Genomic DNA, 24,152 nt, shown 5'->3' with positions numbered 1-24,152 from the left:
AACAGTTTGGAGATATTCAACAGATTTTTTAGACATGTAGAAAAAGATTATTTTTAAATAAAAGATAATTACTTTGAGAAAAACGTGCTTTTTCAGTTTTTATTACTCATGCATGTCAAGTATGAAATTATCTCTTATGAACAGATACATGCATGTCAAAATCTGTCAAAATTATGCTAGAATTTTTGGACTCTATGTCCTTTTTATCAGGAATTTCAGTTTTGAGTCTCAATTTAAAATTTCAAAAATTTTATTGTCTTGAATTTTAACTTACTCATTAAATTCGAATATTTCAATACACAATTATTTAATTCTTAACGTTTTTTGAATTTTAAACACTTAATTTCGAATGCTTCCAATTTAAAATTATTATGTATTGGCTGATTCAAGCTTTGAATTACCAAAAAATTGAGACACAATTTGAAGTGATACCATTTGGAATAATTTAAATTTGAAATCGTCTTTTAATACTTCAATTTCAAATGTTTCAAGCATTAAGGCTTTCACATTAACATTGTACAATTTGAAAGATTTAAATTTTGACCAAACAACTTTATTTAGTGACAGTTTTGAAATTCCCAATAAAAAATAATTCAAGCTCGAAAACTTTCCATTCAAAATTGTTAAATTCAAATTCTTTCAATTTCAAATTATGATGCTTTCACGGCTTTAAGTTTGAATTTGCCAAAATATTAAGAATCAATCTGAAATTGTACCATTTAAACGATTTAAATTGGAAATCGCCTTTTGATGTTTGAACTTCAAATTATTTAAGAATTAAATTAAGGTCTAATTTTGAAAAGTTGAATCTGAATTCTTCACGTTTCCAATTCAAAATTCGTATTATTAGACAAAAAATCTACGCTTTTGGGAATATTAATGTGAATAATTGTTGTTAGGCTTAAGAGAATCATGGATCCTAAAAGATCTTTAAACATCCTAAGGTATACATAAAACAAATTTACGATAATGGCTGAAAATCGGGTACTATAGGGGAAAAATCTTGAAAATATGGTACTTTGTGGCCCGCAATTGAATATTAAGTACAATAGTGGATATAGAGACCTGTATGCGAGGCCTGAAATAATCTAAAAAATGCTTAAATTCGTCAATTTTCCAGACTCAGCTTTAATCCTGTATTTATGCACATTTTATTGAGAACTTTCAAGATCAACCAAATCATTAGTGCCTCCCATAGCAACCTGAATTGCGCTAATAAAATACTTCATAGTCCATATTTTACCCTACCAATGGTGAAGTCGACATCGACGATGGGATCCGGTGATTTTTTTAATTTTATTTTATTACCAGAAACTGGTAACGAATACTGACCTTTGGGTGATTGCATTCCTAATTTTTTCATGCCTTCCCTGACTTCCTGCAAATCTGTGTCCGAGGCTCGTACGCTATCGGACACGAATTCGTGACTTGGTGAATCAGCTGTCGTCGAATTCCTCGTTGAAGGATCAACTCCAGTGGTTCCTTGGCCAGTGCTCACTTGAACTGTTTGTAAGACAATACTCACGGCTAACTAGAAGGGTTTTCTAATTCTTCATACTATTCATCCATCAAGGACCAATCATTCCACATTTAATTTAAATAAAAATGTATTCAATGTCATTTGAACTCATTCATTTGAACCCAGTTTATAATTTTCAATAGGAAGCAGCCATTCGATTGTCATTTTTAGTTGTTTTTTTTTAATTTCCTGTTAGCTAAAGAAGATTCCAAATTTGAAAGTTCTAATCTCAGTCTAGTTACTTTTCTACTCCCCTATCTGACCCTGTTGATTTTACGGAATTATTTGAGGCTGAAATATATTTCTCATGAACTTAGCATGGATCACAGAACACAAAGAGTTAAGAAAAGGGGAAACAGGGTCATTTTTTTACCAAAAAAGGCAAAAGATTAAACATTTATTTTTACATTTAGAAAAGAAGAAACAATCTTTTTATAACAAACTATATTGTTTTTAGATAATTTTACATTATTTTCTAATGATCTGTCATTAGAGAATATATTTGTTTAATGATAAAATTTGTTAAATAAACAATTTCATATGTTGTGAATCGTTCTACTAAGAAAGAATATTTCCTTTTCTAAAAATTACGTTATGAATGTAAAATGGAAATAACAGTATTGAATGCCTTAAATTTTTTAAATATTAAGAGTTATCATTTTTTAAAACGAAATTTATTCCCTAAAGTTCTCTGGCAAATCTCTAAAAAAATGATAGAAATCGTAAAAATCCATTAAAATATGTAGAAACCATTTGGAATTCCATGAATATAAATCATATTAAAATTATTCATTCAATTTCTATGAAAAAGTAGTTTAAATGAAATAAAAATATTGTATAATATTAAAAACATAAACTATCTAAAAATTCATATTATCAAATTTGTTTATTTTAGGAGTTCCAAAAATGTTTGAAACGAGTAAAATAATTGAAGAAAAAATTAATTCTAGTTAGTAGGATATTTTTTTAAACCCTTACTTTTGTAATTTTATTATTATCATGCATGCCAATATTTTTTACACAACTTGAGATATTAACTATTTCCACACGTATTGTTGGTCAAATATTTAAAAATTTTAAAGAGTAATATTTTTTAATCTTTAATTAAAATTTCTTATATTTGAAAAATGCACAATTGATAATTCAGAAATTTTAAATTTCAAACGCAAAATCTTTTAATAAATATTATATGAAATGTATATTTAAAGAAACAAATATTGAACATCTACTAAAAGTTGCACTTAAATTTGCCAAACTGCTTAAAGCTGGTTTTTTGTAGTTTTTAAAATTGTTCAAATTCTAGAACATATTAAATTTGTGCTCTATCGAAAAATGTCATCAAAATCAGTTGCAAATCTTGTCATTCTTGTTTGAATTTAGGTCTAATCGAACAATAATTGTTTATTGTCTCACGTAATCACCATAGTTTAATTTAAATCCTAAATAGTTTAGTATGAAATTAGTCAGATTTAATCAAGTTAAATTAATTACAATAGATAATTCTGTAAGTTAAAAAACCTTCACTAATTGCGGTAGCATATTTTAGTTTTGAATAGAGTAATTTTGAAGAAAAATCAAGAAAAAATCAAAGGTGGCCTTTTTGAATTTGGTATTTTAAAAAAAAAGGTTTAAGGTTTAATTAGGGATTTGAAAAATGAAAATTGCTAACAATCTGCTGCACTAAAACTAAATAATCTTTATGAATTTTTGTTGTAAAAAACACAAAATCTGTGTCTTATATTTTGGGTTGGAAAACAATATATTTTAGCCCTAAGCAATTCCGTGTCATTAGCAGGGTCAGACTGCCCGATTTCATATGAAAACGTTCACTTATATCTGAAAATAGAAATTTCAGTAAAAAAGTTGATTGTTAATACGATAATAAATTAATATTTTGCACAAAATTGACTTACGGGTAAAAAATCCAAAGAAAAAAAATGCTTTTCATAAGCAAAGCAATACATTATAAGAAAATGTGAATTTGGTACTTAATGGGTAAGAACTACAAACTACAGGGAATTTTGTGACCAAGATCATGCTCCATTTTCTAAACCTTGTGGGAGCAATTCAATTATTACTTGTGCTCTTAAATAATTACAAACAAGCTACTTAAACCGTGTCAAAATTTGGAAGATTCATGCCCAAAGAATAGACTTGACTATGCATTCAGTAAATTACGGGTAGTAATAAATTTAACATGTTTAAACTGAGGTAAATTCCCGCTTTTAGTGAGTTTGTGAATCGTAATTCCGGGCTGCGGTCAGAGAGCTTTTCTTTTTCCTTCTCTAGGCGCGAAGCGGTTTCAGTGAATAGAGTATAACTCACGGAATCTCTCACATCAGCAAGCCTAATTTCACTTTTGCGGAAACCGCTCTTTGAGCAGCAACTTACACGGTCAATCCTTTAGACTTTAATTCCACCAAAGATAAAATGAGGCAAAAGGTTTTCTTTTTTACCAAGTATGAAATTTAAAATTTCAGGTATTCTAATAATTTTTTAACATATATTTATATAATAATAAATTAAAAAATTTTTTTATTCTAAGGCAGATCAGTAGACTTTAAAAATTTGATAGACATCTCTTCGAAAATACATTGTTCCAAATTATACTTGCAGTTTTTATATTTTTATATTAAGAGGTCAATATTTCTCTTTCATTTAAAAAGATATATATTTATAATTGAAACCCCGAGAATAAAAACTGGATAAGGACCAAAAATGAAATTTTACAGGTCGAATAAAAAAAGTTTTCGAGCCTGTTGAATATTTGCAACATATGTATTCTTTGATATGCCAAAATTACAACAAAGGTTCGTACAAAAGGTACTTTTTCAAACCTTAATTGGTAACTTTTTTTTTAATTAGATATAATAAAGAAGTTATTAAAAGAAACTTTTGATCAGTTCACGACTTCCTGCTGATGAAAATACATTAGAAAAATTGAAAAAAAAAACGATAAAAATCGAAAATAAATGATTTAATATAATATTTTACTTAAGGGCATGTGATACTTACAGTTTCCCCGGCTTTTTTTCCACAAAAATAAAAATTTTTAAAAACTGAATTCGGAAATGCTATAAAATATCATAACGGACGTCCTCAGACTCTTTTTTGAGGGATAATAACAAAAAAATTTATTGTGCTAAATAAAAATTTTATGCATATGCATTTTCGATTGGCTGCAAACAAGGATAGTTCCGGGAGATTAGTTACTATGTTTATTTATAAGTCCAAAGTTTTTGGCCAAAAATATTGTCTAGTTTGGAAGTAACGTTCGGGTGAATTGTAACACACATAACCTCGAAATATACACGCACGTTGTTAGCAACATAAAAAAAATTTTGATAAAAAAAACACAAAAATAACACAAAAAAAACCCAGGATTGCAACAAAATTCCAGTTTCGAAATTCGCTAACTTTTCCTGAATGTTCCCTGAGCAATTTTTTATCCCAGATTCTGAAGGCAAAATATTTATTATTCTAGAAAAAAAGCCGGGGGAACCTAAAACTGGTAAAATCGACAATTTTCTAAGTATCACATGCCCTTAAGGCCATGTGACGAGTGGGTCACGTGACCAGATTCCTACCTTATCGCCACTTTTTTTATTTCTCAACTTATAAGAAGCACTAAGAAAGAAGGGCCTGTTCCTAAATTTTAATAATTTTGAAAATAGCAAAAAAAAAAATTATTTACAAAAAACTTTTTCCATGATTACACAAATTAAGGACCAGAACCATCATTCTTAGTGCTTCTTGTTTAGTATCCCAAATTTTCAACTGGATGTGGCGATTCGTGTGAAAATAAGTTGGGAAATAAAAAAAGTGGCGATAAGATAGAAACTCTGGTCACGTGGCCCACTCGTCACATGGCCTCAATTATATAATTTTTTTTTTCATTTTTATTTACTGTATTTCTGTCAGTAAAAATTTCTGAGTAATTTAACAGATTTTTTATACACAATGTAGAAAAAGATTAGTTTCAAATACACGAAAATGACATACAAATTTTTTGTTTAAAGCAGTGGTATGTCAAATATGAAATTATCTTTTTAAAATCTTTCAAAGTTGGAAGAAACTTGGCTGAATTATAAAAATAATGTAAACCATTGAGCTCAACGGAAATGTAAACATTATGAAAATAAGCACCTTTTCATAAAAATTTGCTAACGGGCAAAATTACGCCATTCATCAATATAGTTATTCTCATTTTACATGTGCTTTTTTCAATTCTTTAAAACTTACACCACTTTCAACCAGAAATTTTAATTTTGAATCTCAATTTAAAATGGCTAAAATTTGAATGTCTTCAATTTAAACTTGCTTCAAAATACTTCAAAATTGTTAAATAATTAACGCTTTCAATTTTTAATTACTAACTTTTGGCCGGTTCAAGCTTCAAATTGCCAAAACATTAAGAAAAAATTTGAATTAAAACCATATTGAGCAATTTAAATTTGAATTCGTCTTCTGATAATTAAATTTAAAATTATTGAAGCATTAAGTCTTTATCTTTAAAATTGAACAATCTGAAACGATTTAAAGTTAAATGCAAATATTTTTATTTCTTTAAATTTGGCCAATTACAGATAAAAAAATACTGTATTTAAAAAAATTCTAATTTGAAATTGTCTAATTTTGAAGCATTGAATCGGAAATGATTTAATTATGAACACTTTAAATTAAAAATTCAGACTATCTCTTGAATAAAGGGACCAAATCTTAAAAATAGGATATTTTAGGGACAACAGATAATTATAGTGATATGTGAAGGTTGATATACTACATGATAAAATATTTAGTGAAAATCATAATATGTGACCATTATTATAAAATGTTTGAAAGAACTGGTCATTTTTTTATTTTCTGTTTTGAGTGCCAAACAACAAAATGGACCTTATTCAGTTGTCCTTATCATGATTTTAAATGATTATTTTTCGATTGAAAGGAGAAATGATTTTCATGTACAAAAATTCTAACTTGTATCGATAAATAGCGTCTTAAATTACTTCAAATCATCAAAAACAGAATTTAGAAAAATTGGCTATTCTCATGTCTTCAATTTCAGGTAAATAATAATTTAAAAATAAAAAAAATTATTTAAAAAAAATACAAACGGCATCATTTATATGATCGTTATTATCGTCAATAAAGTATTATTTATTGTTCGTTTCGTGACTGAACACACTGGATGTAATAAAATATCAAGCAATTTGAATATTCATTTCAATACAATCGAATGAAAAATCCTGGTCATTGAATGAAATTTCCGGTTATGTAAACACCCTCCAATTGGTCCGATCTTGATAAAAATGTAATAATTATATTGAGTCATTGTGTCTAATTTCATTCAAGCAACTGTTGTCTTTTGATATTTAAATATCTTGCTCATATTAGGACAGTACAAAAGAAAGTGAAATTAACTTGCATTTTGCGGAGATCCGTATTTGACAATTGATTTGCATACAAAATAATGTGCACTACAATGCGATCTAAGTAGCGTGTCTAGCTTGGCTCAACTGCAGCTGAATACGGATGCAAACAAGATTCTTGCTCAGATGTTGTAAAAAATATTATGAAACCAGCCTTACCTTGGGTTTGGTCGATGCTAGATGTAAGATTTTGAGGGTTACTTTCTGCTTGGCTCGCCATAGCGTTAAGTTCATGACTCTGACGAAGAAGGGACACTCGGTAGAAGTAATTACGCCAGAAGTTCTCTTCCGATATGCTGTCAACATGAATGATTGATGTACAAATCTTCTAAGACAATTTAACTATTCAGGTAACTATCTCACTTCAAAAAGTCTCAATTTAAAACTCATTCAACTAATTTGAAAACATCTTTTAGAATGAAAATTAACCATTCTAGCAAGATGCCGCACTTTAATTACGTAACGGATTATTATCCCAGATTATTTCTTGAAGAATTTTTTTAATTTCCTTGATCAATAATACTCATTAGCATATAATCTTTTATAAAAGGAATAAAACAGTATTTCAGATTTAAATTCCAAATTTATTAATTAATTGTATATAAAAAATACGTTTTTTTAACTATAAAAATGTCTTTTTAACAATATACTTGAATTTTAAACAAAATAATTGAATTTTTAACGCAATATTTAAATTTTCAATCTAAAAAGATAAATTCCCAACAAAAATGCGTCACGGATTATATTTCAATAAAAAAATATGAAATTTCTAAAAAAAAACAAGAATTTTAAAACCAAAAAAACGAATTTTTATCAAATAAAGCTTTTCACTCAAGAAATAAATAAAACTTTATTTATACTTTTGAATCTTCAAGCCAAAAGACGAATTTTCTCTATATAAATTGAATTTTCAAACAAGCCATTGAATTTTTAAACAAAAAATATGACTTTTCTGCACAAAATTAATTTTCCACAAAACTGATGCATTTTTACCTGATAAAAATAAAATTTAAAATTAAGAAAATTTTTTTTGACCAAAAAAGGAGAATTTTCAACTAAAAAAAATTTTCCCACGATGTACTTCGTGGATTTTGCAAAGAAGAAGATTTTTGACCAAAAAGTTGCATTCTCATAAAAAAATGAAATTTCTGCTAAAACAGATGAAATTTTGAACCAGAAAGATAAATTTTCAAAAAATAGTTGAAGTTTCTAGCACAAAAATATTCAGTTGACTTTTTACGATCCAAATATGAATTTGTAAACAAAACATAAGTTTTTACAAAAAAAATGAATTTTTAATTAAAAAATACGAATTTATAACCGAAAAGAATGACTTCAACAAAATTGTTGATTTCTCTACTAAATATTTGCATTCTTATCTCTTAAAGCAGATGAATTTTTATCAAAAAAGAAAAAAAATGTTTGAATTTTCGTCTAGAAAAGATTCCACTTTACTTTTCAAATTTAAAATATGAATTTCTTAACAAAAAGTAAGTTTCTACGAAAAAAATAGACTTTCAAATCCAAAAAGACGAATTTTTTCAATCATAAAGGATGAGTTTTTGACAAAATAGTTGAATTCTCTATCAAATAGTTGTATTTTCATCCAAGAAAGATGAGATTTGAAATTACTAAAATAGATCAATTTTTAATAAAAAACGACTCATTTTTTATTTAGTTAAACTTTCATCCAGAAAAGATTTCAGTTCACTTTTCAACATCAAAATATCAAATTTAAGCCAAAAGTAAATTTTCTATGAAATCGTTAGATTTTCAACAAAACAATAGAATTTTCAACCTAAAAGTATGACTTTTTAAAAAAATAGTTTAATTTTCAACCAAACAGATGCATTTTAGTAGAAGAAAGATGAAATTTCTCTTAAAACAGATTAACTTTGTATAAAAATTTTTTTTAAATAGTTGAATTTTCATCCAGAAAAGATTTCAGTTCTCTTTTCAACACCAAAATATTAATTTCAAACAAAAAGTAAATTTTCTTGGAAATAGTTGAATTTTCAACAAAACAATTGCATTTCTATCCAAGAAGGATGCAATACTTCTAATGAAGAAGATGAACTTTTAAATAAAGAAGTCAAATTTTCAGAAAAAATATGAATTTTAAACCAAAGGTTAATGTTCTATGAAAATAGTTGACTTTTTAACTCAAAAATACGAATTTTCAACAAAACCGTCGAATTTGCATCCAAAAAGGATGTATTTTTTAAAAAATGGTTAAATTTTCTACCGAATAATAAAATTTATAACTACAAATATAATCTTCAGAAGAAAGTTTGTCCGAATTTTGCAAAAAATTACGTACATGAGTGAAGGACCCCCTCCACCCTTCCTTAACAAATTGTAACAAAATATCTCGACCCCCTTCCCCCCGCCGGCCTTGAGCTGTTACGTAATTTAAGAATGCTGATATTTATATTACTCCTAATTGAAAGGATGACTAGTAAATTGAAGTCCTTAGGCAAGTTAACGATCCAAATACACCGCAAAGATCCCGACCTACTTAAATAGCCTAGATGTTGATCTCAATCATTTCGGAAATTCGCGACAATCGGTGACAAGGGATTAAGTACGCTAATTACTGCTCGGAAACTTTCTTAACAATGAAAATAATCGTAGCAGGTCTTTTGTGTCTGTTTTAATCTATGGTCTTTTTCTAGATATATATTTATTTCCCTAGTTAAGCTTCAAACGTTATTTTAATAAGGGTTGCTGGAGAATTCCATTTTCAAAATCGTCTCACCCAGGATTGCAACAAAATTCCAGTTTCGAAATTCGCTAACTTTTCCTGAATGTTCCCTGAGCAATTTTTTATTTTCCCCGACCGTTAAAAATGGTTCTTTTAGGTATAAAAACAACCTTACACGTTGGAGATCAATAATATTAATGAAAAAAGGTTTGTTCCTTAATTTATTTTAATGACTTTTAGTGACAACAGCCACACAGAATTATCCAAAAGATACGTAAAACGATTTGAGGGTTGAGAGGGTTCAAAGAAAGTGTACTTTTTCTTACGAGGACAGGGAAGGGGACAATGGGAGGATCTTACATAAGCAATTAATCTTCTACCAATGAAGACGAATTTTCAACAAAATAATTGAGTTTTCAAGACAAAAAGATAAATTTAGTATGAAAAATAAAACTAATTAAATTTTTCAGATAAAACAACTAATCTTTAACAAGAAAAAATAATTATCAGCCAAATAGATAAATTTTCAAACAAAGGGATAAATATTTTTTTAAAGAAAATGAATTTTAATTGAAAATTAATATTTCCTCCCGAAATTATTACCATTTTTATCCAAATTCAACTTGAAAATGAAATTTTTTAACAAAATAGTTGAATCTTTAGCCACAAAAAGATTAATTTTCAAAGCAGAAAGAGGAATTTTCAACAATAAAAAAATATCTGCAAAAAGATGGAATTAAAAATTTGGTTAAAACAATTAACCTTGAAGGAAAAAAACAAATTTTGAACAAAATGGTTAAATTTTCAACCAAGGAGATAAATATTTAACCAAAAAAGAAAAAAATTAACAACGAAAATGTAACTCTGACTTCAAACCACACCGCCACCGCATTTTCATTCCGAGAATTTTCGAGTACATCCAACAAAAAAATGCCTAAGCGTAAAGCCCCAAAAATTTCAACAAACTTTGAATCGGAAAGGGATTCCGATGAAAATCATGAACGTATCATCATACCTAATCCAGATTACTCTGACTCTGATGGAGATGATTCGTCAGATGACGAGAGTTTGTTGAAATTTTTGGTGCTTTACGCTTAGGAATTTTGTTGTTGTTGGATGTACTCGAAAATTCTCGGAATGAAAATGCGGTGGCCGTGTGGTTTGAAGTCAGAGTGAAATAAAGATTACGGAATCATTGAGAATTTTTTATTGAAAAACTATGCACATTTCGGAAAAATTCTCAAGAGTAAAAAGTTGTTGTAATCAGCCAAGGAATACGCCTGAATTTTTCCGAAGCGATTTGAGTAAAATTTTGAATTTTGCCAAAATTTTTTATATGCAAAATTTAAAAGTACTCAAAACGCTTCGGAAAAATTCAGGCGTATTCCTTGGCTAATTACAAGAACTTTTTACTCTTAAATTTTTTTAAAACGAGCATCGTTTATTGTAAAAAAATTCATGAATGTTTTCACAAAAATGTTGTCATTAAGACGCCATTTTGAAAATACTAAAACGAAAAATCGATCTTTGAACCATGGATTCCCAAAAATGAGACATTTATTCCACCGGTTAATTGGGTCCCAGAATAATTACAGACTCGAAAAACTATGAAAAATGGATCACAAAAAAAATAGGCACGAAAAATCACGTTATTCTTTCCATCGGAAAGAAGAGATCTTAAGCAATGAAAATATATTTATCTCAATTTTTTGTAGTGTCGAACAGTCTTAGTTATTGGCCTTCGAAGAGCAGTGTACCGGTTGTGGCGTTTTGAAAGTTTAAGGGTTAATTTCAAAATTAAAACAGATTACCTTTCAAACGTCTTTCAAAAGACGAATTTTCTAGAAAGCAACTGAGTTTTAAAGCCGAAACCATGACTTTTGAACAAAAACTTCAATTCCATCATAATTATTGAATTTTAAGGCAATGGAAATGAATTTTCGTTAAAAAACTTGAATTTTCAAATAAAAAATATTAAATTTCTACCAAAATAATTGAATTTTCAACCCCAAAAAAGACGAGTTTTAAATGAAATTAGTGAATTCTCAACTAAAAAGATAAATTGTCTTCAGAAAACATGAGTTTTCTACTCAAAAAGATCAATTTTTGTATAAAAAATGAAAGAATTAAATTTTCGATTTAAACAATTAATCTTGAAACAAAAAAAAGAATTCTTAATAAAATAGTTCAGTTTTGCACCAAAGGGATAAATATTGCAAAAAAACGCAATAAAATACATACTTGAAATTTCCATCGAATAAAATTCTAATTTTCAACCCATAGAAGACAAATTTTAAACGAAATTAATCAATTGTCAACTAAAAAGGCAGAAATTTTTAAACCAAAAATACGAATTTTTAACAAAGCAGTTTTTTTTCTGCCAAAGAGAATATCCAGTGGAGACATATGATAAAATTTCAGTACAATTCCCGAATTAGATATCAATTTGTCGTGTTTCTAAAAAAATAGGCTTGATAATGTATACAAAATATGTGCATGTTTAATCAAACTCTACTGATAAAAACCCGCCACAAAAGATGTTAATATCTTTAGAAAACAAAAAATGTAAACTCAGCAAATATGTTAAATCTATCTTTAAAAATCTACTGTTTACCTATTTTTCAATCCGAGTATTTTCTCAGTCAAAGTTCTGAGGTATTCAAAAGCAAGTTTGAGCTCGCCTAGGGTGCACGATTGTTGGTTCTCGCCCTTCGCGCTCGATTTTGCATTTAACTCGCACATTCTCATCACGTACCTCGTGCTTCGCACTCGATTTTGCCCAAAATATAAAATTTTCTACATTATGCTCAACACTTTTATATAAAATATAATACATTTTTTATGTACCTATGTCTGGGATTGGGTTTTTATATGTGATGAACGCCGAAGAAAGGGGGCTTACTTACTTGTTTTTTATTTTGCGTTACATTTTATTCTTAGATGCACTTAAACATGTATCATTTTAATAAATTTATATCATTACAATTCATCATGTGCATGGAAATTGTAACATACTTATTCTTATCGGCTTGATTTTATAATTTTTACATTTTTTCATCTTTTTCTTTACAATTAAAAAAAAACTACGCTTCCTGTCAAAAAAATATTCGTAAAAAATGTGTAAATCTTTTTTGGTTGAATATATTTTGTCCCACTTATTTTTGCAGCTTGTATCGTTTTACTCAAATATAATTTGTTTTATTTTCAATGTCGTTTTTCAAAAATAAAATAAAAACTACTTATCCTAGAAAAAAGTAATTTCTGAAAAATTTGCTATTCTTTTTTAGGTGCACAATTTTTGTCAATCTTTCTCTTTTTGCATCTTACTTTATTTTCTAGAAAATAGAGTTATTGCTTTTTCATTAGTTTTTTTTGCGATCTAAATTTGAATGTCCGATTTGTTCAATCAAAATTAAAAAAGTTATTCAGATAGTATTGTTGGGCCTTGAAAAAGTAACGTTTTTCTTCTCTTGAACTTTTCCCACATCACGCTTTTTTTGGCTTCAAATGTTCATTTTCTTTTGGTTTTTTGGATTTTGAAAAGGCTATCACTTTGTTCATTTTTATCTCCTCAAAAAACGTAATGGCGATAAATTCTTTGTATTTTGTTCTTATATAAATAGCTGTCGAAAAAATTTTCAAATATTAAAAAAAATGGTATCAAAAATTGTCAAAATGCTCTAACTTTTTTAATATTCTTCAAAAAAAGCTGGCTAACGAACTCGTTATTTCTTTTCATATCCTTATAAAGTGTGCCCAAGGGAAATTCAATCTAATAATTCCTTCAAATTTTACCGTGTTTCTAGACTACAACTTTGGAAAGATTGGTCTGGGCTTCCAAAACAATAAGGAAAGATATTAGCAACTATAAAAATTAGGGAAATAATCATTTTCTCAGATACATTTTTACAACGCGCAAAACATTATATCGTATTTTTTCTTTTTAGTTTCAATTTCTGTTGTTAAAAAATTCTGTTCTAATTATAAAACCTATGTTTTGTTTCGATTCTAAATCGTTTAAATATTTCCAAGCCACTTTGTATTCTTTGGTAGAGAAAATGGTACTAAAATGCGGTAATCTGAAGAACATAAAATTTCCATGTTGATCCATACATGGAACATAAAAATTTCCGCTTTCAAAATAAAATCCCGAACATTTCCACTGTCGATGAAATTCCCGTACATCCCTAAACTTGAAATTCAGTTTGCTAAAAATTTTCTAACTCTTTCAGGTTTTCCCCGACATTCCCTGAATTTCCCTGACCAGTTTTGAATTCCCTGACTCTCTAGAATTTTTTGAGCTGTAAAAACCTCGTTCACTTTTTCAGTCTTTCCTGGAAGACTTTTTGAGCAATAAAAAAAACAACAAAAATTCCATTGAAGAAAAAACTAGTCTCAAGGTGGCAGAAAGAAGATTGCTTTAACTGATTAAAAATTTGAGATGGTACTTACACTTTGGGGACCAGTTCGAACCTCATCTGCTCTAAGTTGGGGTCTAAGGCGAGAGTCGCTTGTGCCATTGGCTGAACCGCCTCAAAATCCCATGCAAATTCAACGCCTGGAGGTGGTGCCCTCACGAAATTACGTTTATCCTGCAAAGTAAGTAATTATATTTAGTCCACGAAGTGTCTAATTTTTAGGTATTCATGAACTCTGAAAAAGAACTTTCTCGAATGTGTTTAATCAATATAGCATAATTTAATTTTCTTGAAAAAAAAAGATTTAAGAATAATAATTTTTAGCAAATTGATAGCAAGAAGTTAAAATGACATGAATGAAATGATTATGAAAATATTATCAGAGATCACAGTGGTTCAGTAGTTAAATGTTATGTAAAAAAGGCAATTTTTTCTGAAAAAAGGAAATTAATACGAGGTTTCATTTTTTAATAAAAACTTGCTACATCGTATGGGTATCTCGAGAATATTTAAGGAAAATGTCCTATGACAGTAGCGACTTTTCTTTAGCAAGTTTTCTAGTCATTTTGTGTTTAACAATTTTTTTTCGCTAGCTTTAAAAAATCGGTTGAACACTTCAGCACTTTCTACGGATAAAATACATCAGTAAACAATTCCAGGGAGAGAAAATTTAACTATTTTGGTACAAAATGGAAATATTTGGTTCAAAATTAATTGTTTTGTGGAAAATTAAACAATTTGATGGAAATTTCTTTCTTTCTTCACTGAATAATCTTTTTTGGTTTAAAATTCATATTTTTTTGTTAAAATTAAATTTTTTGGTTGAAATATGAACTGTTAAATATTTTCTTGTGAATTTATATTTGTTGGTAAAAATGTCATTCTTTAATATTATTTATTCTTTTAAAATACAAGCTTTAGAAAGAAATTTTACTATTTGGTTGAAAATTTAACTGTTTGGTAGAAAATTCAATAATTTGTTAGAAATTTTATTTTATTCTGGTATGAAAATCTTTCTTCATTAAAGATTCACCTATTGAGTTAAAAATGAGTTGAAAATTATAGTTTCTGTTGAAAATTCAACTGTTTGTGACTTAAAATTAAAATCTTTTTTGTTTGAAATATTAACTATCACACATTCTATCGTTGAGAATTTTTCTATTTTGGTTTAAAATGCAACTACTATGTTGAAGCTTGAGCTACTTTATTAACAATTATTTTTTGTTGTAAAATATCCAATTATTTGGTGAAAAATTCATATATTAAAATAAATTAATTAAATTAAATCCATGCCTCTACTAAATTCCACTATCTTTTGAAAATTTTCCTTATTTACCCTATTTATAGAGAATTTTAGCCTGTGAATCTCTCTAAAAAGATCTTTTTAATTTTCAACTTCAGAATTGATTTATTTGATCAAAAAGCATCTATTTTAAAGCATCTTGCTTTCTAATGTCTGCAATTTCTGCTTATGATTAAAAAATATATAAAATCGAAACCATATTAAAAAAGGGAGATAAGGGGAAAATTTGGTCAAAATCCTCAATTTTGGCAAAAGGTATTAAATTGAATTACTTACGGTTGAAAGGGCTAGGCATTCTTCACGCAATGCGTCTTCATTTGGTGCACCTACCCATGGAGCGACAGCCTCGCCCTTTTCACCTGGTTTCCCAGCGATGAAAGCATCTTGTTCTTTGTTTAGTTCAGCTATTAGTCTCTGAAATCGCATTAAAAGACTGTTATATAAAAGTTTTCTTAAACGAAGACGAGAAATTGATAATAAACATCAGATAATTCAAACTTTGATTTTATAAAGTTGCTGTTATTTTCAGCTTCAAGTTTTATCAGAAGGAATTAAACTAAACATTATTATTAAATAACACACTGAAGAAATATAACTTTTGCTTTAAATGATCAAAGTTTGAGTTATCTGGAAACTGAAGTGGCACTTCATTTTTTCCTATTCTTGAAACTAATTAATTAATAAATTTTGGAAAATTGGGAATTCTGATTGCAGAAATGGCACGAACCAGAAATTGAATTAAGGCTTAAATGGTAGTATTTTGAATGAAAAAGATTTTTTAATTTAAAAAGTTTCAATTCTAAAAAAAATATCAAAGTGTTAATGCACAAGATTTCCAGAGAATTAAAATTCCAGAAGTACCATTGAAAAAAATGAGAAAGTGGTGAATTTGCAAGCCGAGGTTTATAATCGAAAACCATTATAAATCGAGGCTTGGATATACAAAAATTTAATAAATATGGAAATTGAACCTCGTTTCAAGTACATTTCTCTACATTTAAGGTCTGATTTTTTCCATTACGTTGAAAAAAATATCTCTCCACATACGATACGTGCGATGTCTGTAGTTTATTAAAAAAATGATGATTCAAAATCAAATTTCCAATTCGGAAATTAAAAAAAAAACATGGATATCACAATTTTCATTTAAGCTCGATTAAATCTAACCAGTGCTTTTTTTGTTTCGCCCATTGTTCAAACTTTGAAGTTCTCTTTATCATGAACGAATTTCAGATATTGCACGACACCCTTTGAATCCTTTACAGGTCGATAGAGGCACCTATTGTTTGTTAAAAGAGGTGACGGGACAAATTAAAATTTCACTGCGACTTCACTCTAGCCGCACAGCCAGAAATTTTTCAATACAATGAACGTTTTAATTAGAATTTTCAACTTTTTAAAACGATGCTAGTTAAATTAATCTCAAGACAGAAAAGTTAAAACACTGATTTTCCAAATATTTGAAGAATTCAAATTTTCCACATAAATTACCATGGACGATTTAAATATAAAATAGACCAAATTGGCCTTTCTTTCAAGTATAGATGCAAATTTGAAAATTAAGGTATTTGTTAAACGCTGGACAGTTCTTTTACACCATTAGTTCATCAATTAAATGAGAAATTCATTGAATCCTTCGCAAAGGATATATGCTATCATTGTCATTTTTTATGGTTGACTGAATGCCTTATTAATTTGCGCGGGGAAAAGATAAAAGACCCTATAATCAAAGCCAAAGAAAAGACCTAATCATTGATTTCTATAGACCACTGGCTTTCATGTAACAAATAAAAAATAAGCACTATGAAAAGTTCAAGTCAATAAAAAACAGAAAAAAGATATTGATTTAATTAAGAGAATGCAGGGTGGCTACAAAACTTTATTTTCAAAATGCCCTGCCTTTTCCCTGACTAATTTTCCATTTTCTCTGAATATTATTATTTAAAGACCAAAATTTCAATATTGTAACATTTTTAATATAGAATCTTCAATAAATGGAAGAAAAAATTTTTTAATTTAATTTAGTAAGTTTTATTTTATCAACATCAGGGCTTCTACACCCTAATTCGCTTGAAGAAGTGAAAGGCCCTATTTAAACCTTAAGAGATTGTTTTCTAATCCAAAAAGTGACTAAAAGTGATTCATGTCTTTTTTAATTAAAAAAAATTTTTTTTAATCGATTCATAAGAATTCAGGGTTAATTCCAAATGGCTTCAAATGAACTGGAAAAACAATTTTAAAACTTTTCAAATCTTTAAAACTCTACAAAATCCCTCGTTTCTTGTGAATACATTCATTGAAATCCATTAAAAAATTTTTAATCTTGCGAAATTATATGAAATCTGATATTTTCGGACATCCTGAACATTTTTGTTTATTAACAAATATGTTTAAATATATTAAAATCCCCTAAAATCGTTTGGCATGTTCCAAAATTGTTTACAATATAATGATAAATCCTTTAAATCCCTTAAAATCATTAAAATCCTTGGAAATACTTTGAAATTCTTTTAATCACTTTGAAATGCCTTGGAATCCTTTAAAATAACCTAAAATAGATTCAATTCTTTGTAATCCCATTAAACCACTTAAATCAACTGAAATGCTTAAAAATATTTTAATATAACCTCAGGTATTTCAAATTCTTTGAATCCCTTCAAATAATTAAAATGAATTAGTGAAATCAATCGAAAATGCCTTGACATCTTTTAAAATATAATAAAATATTTGAATTTCAAATTGTGGAAATAAAATTAAAATTCCTTGGAAACATTTAAAATTCCCTAAAATACTTTAAATCCTTTGAAATTCCTCTGAAAGTTTGTAGAGCACTAGAAAAGTTTTTGGAATTTTTAAAAATGCCATAAAATATTTAAGACCCTTTGGAAATCCTTAAAATTATGAAAATCATTTTAAAATTCCTTAGGATCTTTTCAAATGCTTTAAAATATTATTAAATCCCTTGCAATTTTTCAAAGCTTTTGAAAATTCATGGAAATTTTTTAAAATACCCTAAGATATACCAATGATTTCAAAACTCTTTGAAATCCCTTTCAAATTATAGAATAATCTATTAAAAATTCCTTGGAATATTTTAAAATATCCTAAAACATTTAAAATATTTGGAAATAACTTGAAACATTTTAATATCTTTGAATTTGTACAAATTAAAAAAATTTTTTTTAGTAGGTAATATTCTTTGAAATGCATTAAAATGTTATGAAATAAAGAGAAATTCTATTAAATTTGTTTCTTGAAATTCTGGAGGTCATATAAAAGGTCATATAAAATAGTTCCATTTCTTCCGAAATTCTAGAAAATGCTTTAAATCCCCATTAATATTTTTAAATTCCTTAATATATTTCACATCATGGGAAATTCCTTGAAAAATTTTTTATCTCTTGAAAATACCTTGAAAATTTTTGTAAATACCCTTGAAATATTTTTAATCCTTTGAAATCTTTTCAAAGTCTAAAATTTATACAATCCTTTAGAATACTTCTAAATTGTTTAAATATATTATTAATTCATTGGAATCTTTTAAAATACTCAAGAATATTTCAAATCCTTTGAAATCTTTTTGACCTTTTTTAAAGTTCTTGGAAATAACAACGAATTTTTACAATTTCCCAAAATATTTCAAAAGAATTCAGGAAAATTTAGTAATATTTTACAGACTGGAATTGAATAGTGGTAAACCCATTAAAACCCATTTTCGAAAGAAAAGTGACCAGTGGTCTTCTCATTTTAAAAAGAGACTAAAAAACAATTTAAGAAAAAAAGTGACTAAACAGTGATGTGAGAAAAACAAGTGATGAAAAGTGACTAAATTTTGGTTTAATTCCTGAATTGCTCGGATTAACAAAATCCCCTCACTTTTACCTGATTTCCAGATTTTCCCTGACCTGCAGCCACCCTGGAATAATAGATTTTTATTCTTAAAGGAATGTTTGCCTTTTTGAGAGTAGAGGAGAAAGATAGACGTGAGCAAGTCATAGGTCAACATTTTCACACCTCTTTTCTTCAGAAGCCAAATACCAAACCAGTACAAGGACTGAGAAACAGAAGGGGTTAAGTAACCAGTCGGTGAAAATTGGACGAACATGACCTCCGTGAAAGCAGCAGGGGCTATTGATCCGCGAACCGAATGCCAAAGAAGACTCTTTCTGACGTAATATCCGTCCCCTTTCACCAATAGCCCATTTCTGATTTCATCCCCCGAAACCCAGGCACTACATTCTAATATCAACTTTGAAATTTCCTTAAAGGAAGAACATAAATTTATTTATGCATCCAATAAAAAAAACTGCACTATACTTCTGTCCCAGTTTTATTCAGTGTCGACAGACAATATGAAATTATTTTCCCGAGTTTTTAAAAACAAGTTAAGAACAGTCTTCGCAGCCCAAAATAATATTCACAAAACAGAGGAAATTTTTCAAAAAAATATGGGATTGGTAGGAGATTAAATTCTTTAAAATAACATTAATGCAGGTATTAAATGTTCAACAAAATAGTGGAATTTTCATCTGAAAAAGATAAATTATCAACGAAAAAAAGTTGAATTTTGAAAGAAATAGTTGAATGTTTAACTTACGAAGATGAATCTTCAACCAAAGAAAGAAGAATTTTCAACCAAATAGTGTAATTTATAAGAACAAAAAAAAATAATTTTCAAACAAATAGTTGCACTTACAAGCAAATGGTTGAACTTTCAAGCAAATGTTCACATTTTTAAAAAAGAAAGATGAATTTTCAACCAAAAAAATGTTAACTAGAAGTTTTCATTTGCAAACAAATTATTCAACTTTCAAACCAAAGGGACCAATTTCCAAAAAAAAAGTTAAATCAAATTATTCAACTTTCAAACAAAAGAGACCAATTTCCAAAAAAAAAGTTAAATCAAATTATCGAATTTCCAAACCAAAGAGATTCAACTTTAACCAAAAACAGATGCATTTTCAACCAAATAGTAGAATTTTTAAGCCAAGAAGACGAATCTTTCAGAAGACAGTTGAATTTTCAACTAAGAAAGATGAACTATCAACACCAAAAAAAAGATGATTTATCTATCAAATGATAAATTTTCAATCCAAATGGACGGATTTTATAACCAAAAAAACAAGTGTTCAACGAATCAGTCTAATTTTCAACGATAAAGATGACTTCTTAACAACATAGTTAAAGTTTCAAAAAAATAATTAAATTTTGAACCAAACAGAATTTTGAATCAAAAGAGGTATACTTTCCAAACAAAGAGAATTTTAAAACAAAAAAAAAATGAATTTTCTTATTTTTTTCTATTAATTCAGTTCTCATTTATATGAAAAACAAGAGAAAAAGGAGAAATGTCTTTAGACAGGGGAAAAAGAAGAATTCTTTAAAAAGAGGAAAAGAGGGCCTTGGAAAAGAGTGTAAGTCTGTAAGAAGGTATGAAAAAACTTTTTTATCTTAAAAGGGAGATTTAAAGTCTCTATAGCTTCTAAGTTTCTTCTATGGTTTATAGTCACTTGGAAACATTTAAAATTAGACAATTGCAACACATGTTAGTTTAATTAAATTTTACTAAAATATTTTCAGAAATATAGATAATAATAAAATTATCTAAGAAAAACATACTTTTAGTATCAATGGTCCCTTTTGATATGGACGTAATTTTAAATTTAAATTCTGTACACTAATTTCTGAGCTTGTCTGAAAAAGTGGAAAACACTATTATTAGTCAGCCCTGAATATAAGTTGCTTCCCTCGCGACTAATGAGAATAGCAGCACGAGGGCGGATTTTCTTCAAAGCTTTAGAGTTAGAGCTCTCTTTCTCACGAGTTATTTTGTTCATAAGGACGTCTTTTCAGTTTTAACCTTACCTCACGAATATCCTCCTCCAGCTGAAGCTAGAAATATTTATGAAAAGTGACGTAATTAAAAGTGACAATGTTGGTCAATTTTACCGCAACGATCTTAATGACGCTAGGGAACATAAACAATCTTAAAAAGAAAGTAAGACGAAATCAAGACAAGGTTCAAATTTGTGAAGCTTTTAACATTGATTTTCACAAAACGAAACAAAATAAAACTGAAAATTGGAGGTAGTTGAAACTTCCAAATTTAAAAGTAAATGATTTTGAATCTTCAGGATGGCCGCAAAACTTCATTTTCAAAATTAGTTTACTTGTGCTTGATTTTCCGCTGACTAATTTGTATTTCCCCCTGACTATTAATATGTAATATAAAGTGACTAATATTTTGCCGCAAGACGTAACTAAAAGTGACAAATCTACATTAATATGGCGAGTATTGTTTTTCGAAAAAAAGAAATAATTGAAAATAATTCGATTCATTAAACTTCGAAATAATTCAAGTTAAATTCAAGAGAATTAATATCAATTGGAAAAAATTCCATTTATTTCGGTACAATTAAAATTCAATAGAATTAAAAAGTATTTGATGAAATGCCTCAAAATTCAAGATGAGTTTAAAAGGTTTCAGGATGAACTGATAAAAAAATTGAAAAAATCCATTAAATTAGTGAATCTTGAAGAATTCAATCTAATTAATAAAAAATCGAGAGCATTCCAAAGATAATATCCTCAAAGCTTTCAAACCCTTCGAAATCTTTCACTTCTTACGAATAAATTCTTTGAAATCCATTAAGATATTATAAAATAGAGTGACAATCAATGAAATCTGATATTTCCTGAAAACCTGCAAAATTTATTTAAATACTTTAAGAGCTTTTAAATCAAACTCAAATATTTCAAATACTTCGAAATCTATTAAAATGATAGGAAAAAACTACAAATTCTTTGGAATATTTTCAAACTTCCTCCTATATCACAAATCTTTTGAAACCTTTCGAAACCCCGTGAAACTTTTTAAAGCTCTCGAATTTTTTTAAATGTTCAAAAATACTCTAAAATATTTCAAGACCTTTAAAATATTTTAAAATTAACAAATTTTTTTAAAGTTCCATAAAATATTTCAAATCCTTTGATGTTCCTCTTAAGCTTTTGAAAGCTCTGGAAAATTCTTTGCAATCCTTTAAGATACCCAAAAATATTTCGAATCCCTTAAAATCTGATAAAAATAACATAAATAGATTAAACATTTATTGGAACTTTTAAAACCCTCTAAGACTTTTCAAATCTTTTACAATCTTCTGAAATCCGTTGCAATTTTTAAAATTCTGAAAAAGTCTTTGGAGTTTTTAAAAATAGCATATAATATTTTAACCCCTTAGGAATCCCTTCAAATTATTGAAATCAATTGAAGATTAATTGGAATTTTTTTAAAAGACCCTAAAATATTTCAAATGCTTTAGAATCTTTCGAAATATCCTTAAAATTTTTAAAACCTATAGAGAATTCCTTGCAATCTTTTAAAATACCCTAAAATCTTAAAAATCTTTGGTAATGCCTTGAAAAATTTGTATATCTTTAAAATCCTACGAAATTCCTTAATTTTGAGAATGAATTGTTTGAAATCCATTGAATCCATTCTTGAAATCCTGGAAAATTGGTCAAAATACCTTGAGTGCTTTTGTAATCCCCTAAAATCACTGAACTTCTCGGCATATAAAAACGTTCGATACCTTCCGAAATTCTTTAAAACCCTATGCAATTTTTAAGAGCCCTCAATATTATTTTCATTCTTGGAAATTTCTGGAACATTTTTTTATCTTTGGAATTTTTTCAAATTCCTGGAAAGTTTTAAAATTACTTTAAAATCCTTTGGAATACCTTCGAATTATTCATATCAATAAAAAATTTCTTGGAATCTTACAAAATACCTTAGAATATTAAAAATATTTTGAAATATTTCGAAATCATTTGAGACTTTTTAAAACAGTTAAAAATTCATCGGAAGTTCAGAAAATAAACCAAAATATTTCAATCTTTTGAAATCCCTTCAATTTATTGAAATCCATTCAAAATGCCTTGAAAGCTTTTAAACAAAATTAAAACATTTAAAATCCATCCAAATCTTTTGAAATTCCTTCAAAACTTTTGCTCTAGAAAATTTCAAAAACAAACTAAAATCTATAAATTCCTTTGGAATAACTTAAACTTTTTGAACTCTTATTGGAAAATGCCTTGAACTCATTTGAAATACCCTGAAATATTTCAAAATATTTTTAAAAAATGCAGAAATGGGTATTAATCTGATTACAATAGCGAATAATTAAATAAATAATAATAAAATTACCAATGGGTTAGTTCATGGAAAGAAAAGTGACTAAAGTCACCTTTTTATTGTAAAAAGTGACTACAGTGACTATCTTGAAAAAGTGACGAAAAAGTCACTTAAAAGTGATTTGAGAAAAAAGTGACTAAAAGTAACTAAACGTGACTGTGTGGCAGGCTTGATTATTCTTGAAAGTTACTTAAAATGCTTCATTTAGAATTCTCCCGACCTTTGCAGTTTTGTTTCAAAATCCCTGACTTTCCGTTACGAACAAGATTCACTGACTTTTCCCTAATTTCCAGGTTTTCCTTATCCTGCGGCCACCCTGATCTAACAGTAATACATTTGAAGAAAAATCCTTAGAATCTGGTACGAGCGACATTGACTTCTGGAAGACAAAAAGTAGGTCAAGAGGATCGTTGTAAAGAATGCAAAATTGAGCCGTTCTCTGGAAAAATTACCTAAGGGGTTTTTGTAATCCTGGAAAATTTATTAACTTAAGTTTTGCAACGGAATTGGCAAAGGAAATATTTAAAATGTGTTTTTACAAACCAAATAATATACATGTTTTAGATCGTGCCTTCATTTTAAAAACCA

At 27.8% G+C, this 24,152-nt stretch overlaps 1 protein-coding gene across 3 annotated transcripts in view; it reads right to left on the bottom strand.

The window, feature by feature from the left end:
- The window catches only part of LOC117168676 (synapse-associated protein of 47 kDa), an 82,116-nt gene that overhangs the window by 5,256 nt on the left and 52,708 nt on the right, over positions 1–24,152 (bottom strand). For all 3 annotated transcript variants that reach the window (XM_033354347.1, XM_033354348.1, XM_033354349.1), the window contains exons 5-8: positions 15,650–15,787; positions 14,105–14,244; positions 7,108–7,244; positions 1,333–1,503 (exon numbers count right to left, since the gene is read on the bottom strand). In XM_033354347.1, coding sequence (XP_033210238.1) covers positions 1,333–1,503; positions 7,108–7,244; positions 14,105–14,244; positions 15,650–15,787 — 586 coding nt within the window. The remainder of the gene's footprint in view (positions 1–1,332; positions 1,504–7,107; positions 7,245–14,104; positions 14,245–15,649; positions 15,788–24,152) is intronic.

This window comes from Belonocnema kinseyi, chromosome 3 (assembly GCF_010883055.1).
Source record: "Belonocnema kinseyi isolate 2016_QV_RU_SX_M_011 chromosome 3, B_treatae_v1, whole genome shotgun sequence".
Lineage (NCBI taxonomy): Eukaryota > Metazoa > Arthropoda > Insecta > Hymenoptera > Cynipidae > Belonocnema > Belonocnema kinseyi.
Note: the sequence above shows the minus strand (reverse complement) of the source record. Positions and strands in the feature narration are given on the sequence as shown.